At 45.9% G+C, this 8718-nt stretch overlaps 1 protein-coding gene across 1 annotated transcript; it reads right to left on the minus strand.

Annotated features, from left to right (window-relative positions):
• Positions 1-5321: 5321 nt before the first annotated feature.
• LOC123399706 (probable indole-3-pyruvate monooxygenase YUCCA9) lies at positions 5322-7572 on the minus strand. Its single transcript, XM_045094096.1, has 2 exons — positions 6529-7572; positions 5322-6015 (listed from the first exon to the last, which is right to left on the minus strand). Exons 1-2 carry the CDS (start codon positions 7534-7536, stop codon positions 5782-5784), a joined length of 1242 nt encoding a protein of 413 aa, XP_044950031.1. The 5' UTR covers positions 7537-7572; the 3' UTR covers positions 5322-5781.
• Between the last annotated feature and the right edge of the window lie 1146 nt (positions 7573-8718).

An 8718-nucleotide genomic window follows, 5' to 3' on the forward strand; every position in this document is an offset into this window, starting at 1 on the left:
AAAATCCAAAAGTTTTTTCACACATTGAACTGCTAATGTTTGGTTGTCTTGTTTCATTTGAGATAAACAAAAAGAGAAACTTTCATGTACCAAGTTAGTTGGTTAGCACAAATCTCAAGGCAATATTGAAAGGGTAAGGATAAGGGGTGTCATGAAGCCTGAGCACCAAAAAACCACTCTCTGGTTGAAGTTCATTGTTTGTCATGGTGAAGTTGTCTATCAATTTGTCAGCAAGTCGATTCAGATATATGTGCATAGCACAGTCACGGATGGTTTATTGCATCTTACAACCAAGGTGGCTTGACCAGCTATACATTAAATTACAGAAAGTAGTGTAGTACAAATAACACACACACGCCAAAATTTAGCTCAAACTGTTTCTTATTCGGTCGACGGATCTAATATATATCTATGATGACAAAATTATCTATGTTAGTGAATTCCAATGACACTCTTTGTTGTTGCCAATATATTTGAAGCAGTAAAGCATCCCTTCGGGTTACATGGTTGACATGCACTTCAAGGTCTCAATGATTTGCTTCCGAGTCTTTTTGCGAGGCATGATACAAAACGATCGTAATGTATTGTGCTACTTGGTGTGATGTTGCCGGCGACCCTGACGGAGTCGAGGGGCCAAGAGTGAGTTAAGATAATGCCCGTTTGGATATTCATATTGAAGGCAAGAATTAGAGAATGACATTCGGGTGACCCGAATATCTCCCTTTAAATGATCACAACATTCAAATGCAAAATTGCATCTAAATATCTAGCGGTCTTGGACAACAATTGCTTAACCCCGTCCAGATTATCAACCTACACACCTCCAAATTTGTCTACATTAGCTCTTCTCCCCACCCCTCTTTCTCCATATATCTAACCTTCATATTCCTTTGTACGTCCCGCATCTGCTCCCTCAGTGCCCGTCATCACTCAATGAGCCCCACTGCCCCTGTCTTGTTCCTTTCGTCGTAGTCAGCTGGACAAAATTGCTACAATAGATATGCCACAACGGTGGTGACTTGGTGAACGAGAATGATCTAGGTGACCAGTGCATCGGCTAGCGACATCACGCATGGATTCATCTCTGTCGGGTCTTCATGAACCGACAACATGTCACGATTGTGCTAGTGTCCATAATAACGTTGTCCCAATGAGAATTCATGGTGCCATGATTGAGTCAACCAAGTTCACCATGCCTACATGTAGCATGCGTGGTCTATCCAATTATGTTGATTTTTCTCTCTATGTGTGTGTCTTATTGCTCACTACTCACTAATATCTATTCTTCCAATCTCTACACTCAAATGGAGTGTGCATAATTTTATATTAAACTTTTATATTTCTCTTTCCGTAATATTGTTTTAGCGAGTATAATTTACAAATAGTTCGATTGCACAACCAACCGTAAAAATGATGAGAAATATACACCGGAAAATTGCTTATTCTAAAATTAAATTGTGTATTGTAATACAATGTCTCTTTGAATTAATTTATGTCAATTGCATACATAATATATTGCCTATTTATGTTTATTTGCATTTTAATGTAATTAAATATCATAGTGGAGATTTCTAAACTGTATTATTTAACAAATATCTTAATAGTAATTTCTAGTGTATTATTAGAAAAGCATATTTAAAAACCTTTTAGACTATAAATTGAACATTTTCAAATGTGCCTCACAAGTTGGGTTGGTAATAAGTGTACAATATGCGCTTGCTCTATATAATTCGTATTGGAATAGGATTGCTTGTACTCCCTTGGGGAAGGTTGGATCGACATACGATTTATTTTAACAGCGATGTTCGAACATACCATTTGTTTTAACCGTGTCCCGGGCAAGCCGACACTCTACCCATACTTGTGGCATTGTCGACATTCTATTCAAGGCTTTGAACCTTGAGCATGGATTGGGCCAGTTGTCCCTTCAATGTCAGGAAATGCTTGGTGAGGAGGTGGATCTCCTAAGCAGATTTCTGAACATAACAAAAATACGCATGGATCAATGCTAAGTGACCCGATGAATATATTCGATATTGAGGCCACCTCTTTGAGACGACCACAGCCTCGGGGGCTATTGCGTCTGTGTCTGAATAGGATAGAAATAAAATCCTAAGTGCTTGATAGTTCCTGAGGTGGGATTCGATCCTCTGTTCGTCCACTTGCGCCCAATTTGAATCTGGGGGACTGCGTATCTTCTGTTTTTCTCTTAGTTTGTTCCAAAGCTCGGATTCGATCCTCAGGCCGGTTTTTGTAAATCAACCTGAGTCTCAAGGGCTATTGGTCAACGGTTTTTTACTTAACAATACAAAGATCCTGCTAGAGACTATTTTGATTGTCAATTCAGCCTCCTTCGCTAGCTTGACTTAAGTCTGGGCTCTGGAGGGCTATTGCACACTATATTCTTCTGTAAATTGTTAAAAGTTTTTCGACCAACTGCAGCTCGGCATCTTTCAGATCGAGCTGCACTTCAGTCGAGACTAGAACGCACAGATGCTAAATTTTTCCGAGACTCTATGTGTCTATCGGATTTCAAACCAATACACACCTTGAGGGCTACTGTCTATACTATCATCCATAAATTTAAACGCATGACCAACACTTACCTCCATGTTGGCCACGAAGACATCCATCAGGCCCTTCACGAACTGGCTCATGGCATCGGCTTGCTCCCGCACAAGCTTGAGTGTACCCCGATGCATCGAGTTTAAGGACCGATTCATCCAGCACTCCTTCTCCTTCTGGTGACTCAGGGTTACCGCGACCTCGGATGTCGTTACCGACAACTATTCATAGTTCTCCTGCTCCGGCGACGCGTCAGGTGCAATAGAAAAAGACAACGGTGGGGTAGAGAAGCCGCGCTAGGACCCAACGCGGTGGACATCCCGGCTGTCATGGTCGGATCAGCTGGAGTGGTGGAAGAAGCTGGAGGACTGGGTCCTTCCACGCGGTGAACCAGGAGTGACCTCCTCCCCGATGTATTCGTTACTCCCGGACAACGCGCCTAGGGAAGAGGGAGACGCCCCCGCGAGCCCTTGCCTGTCAAGGGACGAGTATGCCCCATCATCGACGGCTCCGGTGGTGGCAGTGAGTGGGGAAGGAGGGAGGAGAGGGGAGGGCTGGCGGCGGCGATTTAGGGTTCCTCCTCATCACCGCACGGCGGCACGGGGGCGACATGCGAGGTGCGGGGGAGAAAAAAGAGAGCAACCATAGCGTTGGAGATGCCCTTACAAAATAAAAATGAAAATGCAAAGGACCTAAGATGTCTTGCCATCTACCTGTCATATCATGACATTCCATCTGCTGGTAGGATGTCAACAGACTGAAATAGTTATGCCGTGATGGTACTTAGATCTCACAGTTGCACGCATGCATGTGTGGAAGAAAAAGAAGGAAATGTCATTTCAGAGTCAGCTAAGCAGGTCATTTGCACACACAAAAAAAAGCTCTGCTGGTTGGACATGGACAGATACAAAGTCAAGGAACATACACAAGTCAATAAAAAATAAATGGTATTGAAAGTTTGGTTAAACATAGCTTTTGGGTTAACTGTTTCTTCCCACGAGGAAGCTAACTACTGTGATTTTGGTCTTATTCTACTAGTGCTGTGCTTGTGCATCATTATGACTGATGTTAGGCCTAAAAGTGCAAACTCCTTGTGATCGATTAAGCCTGACAGTGTCTATTTTGATGCAGGGAAAGTTTTAGTTGTAGCTTAACAGCTGAATTAGGGATAATAATCAATCATGCTAAAACATTGGGAGTGTCGATATAGGATATATATGTCCTAGCTTGTCTGTGTTGTCACTGTCATGGGTGGTAATCGCGATGTGAGGTGGCATTAACGAGCTAATCATCAAAGCTAGCGTGGCATTGAAAGAATGAATTATGCCATGTCAATGTACGTACAAGTCACGTGGAGGGGGCTGCCGCTGTATTCAGTCTAGCTGGCATTGGCAGAGCATATGCTTGGAGTTGTAGGGATGCCCTGTTTACTGAAGCAGACTGATAGTCAGTCTTGTGAATTTGCCCCAAAAAACAGTTAGGACCGCCAACATTTTTCTTGAGAGGAAGTCTTTTCCCTTCCAAAACTGTCAACTTATATAGGAACGAAGGGAAGGGAGTACAAAATTGAATCATTTATTTTGGGACTGAAAGAGTAGTAAAGTAGAACAAGGCATCAGTAAAACAGAGTCATGCATGTACTCCTTACTGAACAGAGTGAAAACCAACCAAACCCAGGCTGCAGTTACTTGATAGTACTACTAGTCAGTCACTGAGGAGCAGAGCCAGAGTCATTTACTTATGGATTCATTCATTCATTCATTCGTCGACTGGTCCTCCTCCTCCCTAATGGCTAATGGGATCAATTCGATTGAATGGGCACTGCCCTACTGAGATGTGGTTTTGGGTTTGGTATCGTTGGATCGATCATGGGTAGTGGTAGGCTGGTCACTCACCTCACGCAGTAAAGATGAGGAATTAATCGGGAGGATGATATGCTAGCTCTGGTGCTGATCCTTAGTAGGCTGGGGCCCAATGTACAAGTTGGGAGCTTAATTAACATGACATTTTGGTGTGATTTTCAGCGATATGAGCATGCATCACCATCACCATCACCATCGGTTAGTACCACACTAACTAAGCTAAGCTAAGCTAGGTGCAGTTATAATACTCCTCGCTCACACCATCTTCTTTTGATTCTTTCTTTGCACGGATGAGGCATGGGCACAGACTGCTACTACCACTTAACTCAACTTCCATGCGTGGATCATTCATACCATTCCAGGACATACCATACAGGATCGATCGATGGAGATCATGAACCGGTTTACTCTGTGTATCTAGATCTTTGTTCACCTGCAGTAAGTAGTACGGCCGATGATGACCTGTTTGTTCTGTTTGTTGCCTGGGGGAATTAACTGACTGACTACACCATACTCATCATAAATCGTAATAATTCTATGTTTGGGTACATACGTACTGTAGAGCAGGACACATGGATGAGTGAATGACCCCTGAATCTATGGAAGCCAGCCAGTGGACCAGGAACAGATCACACGTACGTACTACGAAATCAATCAATGAAAATGAATGAATGGCACCAAAGCAAGCATCCTGCTGCTAGATCCTCCCTCCTTCTGAAGAACAGCAAGAGAGAGTTGATTTCTGGCTCATGATCACTGATTTTATTCCCATCAGCATCGCCACCAATCATACAACCTGCCTCTCAGCGTCCTCCTGTTTTCTACACTTGTACCAGTCAGCCAGCCAGCATTCAAGCTAGGTCACTCTCACTCTCACTCTCAACAAGGTGCAGGGGTCAACAGCATCTCCATTCACCAGCAGATTTATATGCACAGTCACACATCTTTATTATACAACCAAGAGTGGATGCTAGCTCAGCTGTACATTTCCTTACATGCATTATAGAGAGTGAGTGAGTGAGTGAGGAGGAGATGATCCATCCTTCCTTCCTGCTGGTGCTGGTGCTGGTGCTGATGCATGCAGTGCCCATAAACACGGCAAAATTTGGGCTCTGTCTTTCTTGCTGTTAATCCATCCAGTGGACCTAGTATCTATCTATCACAAGAATCAGAGTGTGGCTCTGCCTTGTACTATCGGGTGAGCGACAGTGACACCCCTGTTTGTTGTTGCAGTTGTAGTTGTTGCGAGTGGGGATGGATGTCTGAAGCAGTGAAGCATGCGTCCCACTTGAGATCCATGCATGCTCTCGCCTTGCCTAGCTTCTTGTTGCTGTTGTTGGTTGAGGAATCAGGATCATGTCTCTGCTTGTGATTGCGAGGAGGGTACCAGCTGTGTTGGTTGCGGTACGATGGACGGCGACGTGGTGTGGTACTCGGCTGCGATGTCTCCAGCGACCCTGACGGCGTCGAGGGAGAGCCCGGCGAGGCCCCGGCGCGTGAAGCCGACGGAGTAGAGCCCCGACTCGCCCTTCCAACCTTCCGGGAAGTCCACCTTGGGGTACCCCTCTCCACTGAAGAAGTCGCTTCCCTACACCACCAAATACAAATAGACACATTCTTGTCAGTCACTCAATCGATTAACAACAAGATCTAAATTTGTAGTACATGAAAGTGAAGAGAAAACAAGTGTTGATTGTGTTTGGTCTCTCTGAATTTAAATTGTGCAAGTGCAGTGCACCCTTGTGCTTCAGCACAGGTCTCTGTCAGTGTACTTGTCGGTTAATGACGCCTCATCATCATGACAACTATGTAGGTAGTGCACCATACCATACCATTGCATTGCACACTAACTAATCACATATTTATTACACTACTAATATACGAGTAGTTGTACTATACATTACACTAACTGGATTAGCTTAACGATAAGATTGGTAGTGCAATATGATACTGATCAATCAACACTTATCAATGTGCAACTAAGTAAATTAAGACCCCTACTGCTAACTAACTAACTAACTAACTATATTATCTTATAATTTGATTACTAATAACTTAATGTGCATCTTCAAGTAGGAGTATGCATAATTAAGTTGGTTACCTTGAGCCACTGTGGGACGTTGCTGTGGTAGCCGGTGGCGAGGATGACGGCGTCGGCGGCCACGAACCGGCCGTCGACCAGCTCGGCTCCGCCGGCCTCGAGACGCTTCACCCCGGGCACGATCTTGATGTCTCCGGCACGGATCTTTTCCAGAGCGCCGATGTCCAGCACGGGCGTCCTTCCCTTGCTGTTCTTGAGCTCCAGCGGGCCTCCATGGGACGGCCTCCTCAGGCCGAGCCTCGCGAGGTCGCCGCCGAGGAAGAGCCCCGCGAGGAGCACCAGGAGGCGGTCGACGACGCGGAGCGGCAGGAAGCGGAGCAGGAAGACGGCGACGGAGAAGGTGGCGACGCCGAGCATCTCGCGCGGGAGCACGTGCACGCCGTCGCGCACCACCATGGACGGCCGCGCGCCGTGGTCGCACAGGTCCAGGCACACCTCCATGCCGGAGTTGCCGCAGCCGACGACGAGGACCCGCTTTCCCTTGTACGGCTCGCCGGACTTGTACTCGGAGACGTGGGTGACGGGGCCCTTGAAGGAGTCGGCGCCGTCGAGGTCCGGGATGACGCGCTCCGCGTTCTCGCCGGTGGCCACCACCAGCCAGCGCCCGATGTACTCCGTGGTGATCCCGGTGTCTTGGTCGGACGCCTGGACCCGCCAGAGGCCGGCGGCGTGGTCGAAGCGGGCGGAGACGACGGACTGGCGGAAGCGGGGGTGGACGTGGAAGGCGGCGGCGTAGGACTGGAGGTAGGCGACGAACTGGTGCTTGGTGGGGTACTCCGGGTAATGGTCCGGGAAGGGCATGCCGGGGAGCTGGCAGAAGTGCTTGGGGAGGTGGAGGCGGAGGCGGTCGTAGGTGCGGCGCTGCCAGAGCGAGGCGAGGCAGTCGTCGCGGTCGAGGACGACGGAGGGGACGCCGCGGGTGTGCAGGCACGCCGCCGCCGCGATGCCCGCCGGGCCAGCGCCCACGATGATGGGGCCGTTCACCCACATGGTGCGCGATGCCATCATGTATCCAGTGGAGGCAGGCAGTGGATTAATGAGGCGATCGATGGATGGAAGAAGAGGGGGCGGCCTCTTTAAATAGCTAGGGGTGGTGAGGTTCGTTTTGAGGTGGCAGTTAAAATTCCCGCGCTTTGCTTCTTTAGTTTTATTTATTTAGCACTCATGCAGATGCAGTACACTTCTTAAGTTCGGTTTTGTAGTACTACAATGGAAGCATGCATGTTAGGCTTGGTCCATTGACACCTTCATCATTTAATTAGGTCCTACGTACTACTCCCTCCTTTCCGGTTTATACGGTTCAAATCTAAAATCTCATCAACCAAGGTGAATTGTGAGTGAATGACACTAGTTTTAATTAGCCAATGAAATATTTCTCACATATTCAATTTGCAAGGCAATAAATATAGCATCTTCCTTCTCATTGGACTTGCATGATGAATGTAGAAAACGATGCATGCATAACCACTCATCTCCTTTCTCTAAATTCTATGAATTAAATATGGCGTGAGACTCAAAGCACTTTAACTCTATTAGACTTAAAAATGAGCCTAATATAATGGAAATCTGAAAATTTTGAGATGAGCCCTATAAACCGGAAAGGAGGGAGTATATATAACTACTAGTACGTACTACTATATTAATTAGTAGGGGCAGGGAGGGAGATCAGTGTTAATTAAAGTAATATTATAACCACATGCAAATCAATCTGTGGTTGAATGGTTAGAGGGATTGTGGTGTTCCTAGTCCATCAGGGTAATGTCTTGGTGCTCGCATTTATTTCAGGATTTCCGGTGATATGTATTCAGTGGAAGAAAATGTTTCCGTCGATGACGAGGTGCCTATGATGACTTCGTAAATTTCAAGATGATATGTCGGCTCAGTCTCTTGGAGGTGCTCATAGGGATAGGGTGTGCGTGTGTGCGTTCATAGGAATGAGTGTATGCATGTGTATATGAGCACTTGCGTCTGTACTATGTTAAAAAAAAGTAATGTAACCACATATGGATCAATCAATATAATTAAGCACAAATATGATATCTTCAATGCATTGCAAAACTCTTTCATGTTATATATATACTTACCTTGTAAAAGTAACTGTCATATTGTATTGAATATCTTTATTTGACAAAACAGGATTTGCAATCCATCTTCTACCTTATCTCGACGAGAGCCTTTCTTCTTTTCGGA

Source organism: Hordeum vulgare, chromosome 5H (genome assembly GCF_904849725.1).
Source record: "Hordeum vulgare subsp. vulgare chromosome 5H, MorexV3_pseudomolecules_assembly, whole genome shotgun sequence".
In the NCBI taxonomy this organism is placed as follows: Eukaryota; Viridiplantae; Streptophyta; class Magnoliopsida; order Poales; family Poaceae; genus Hordeum; species Hordeum vulgare.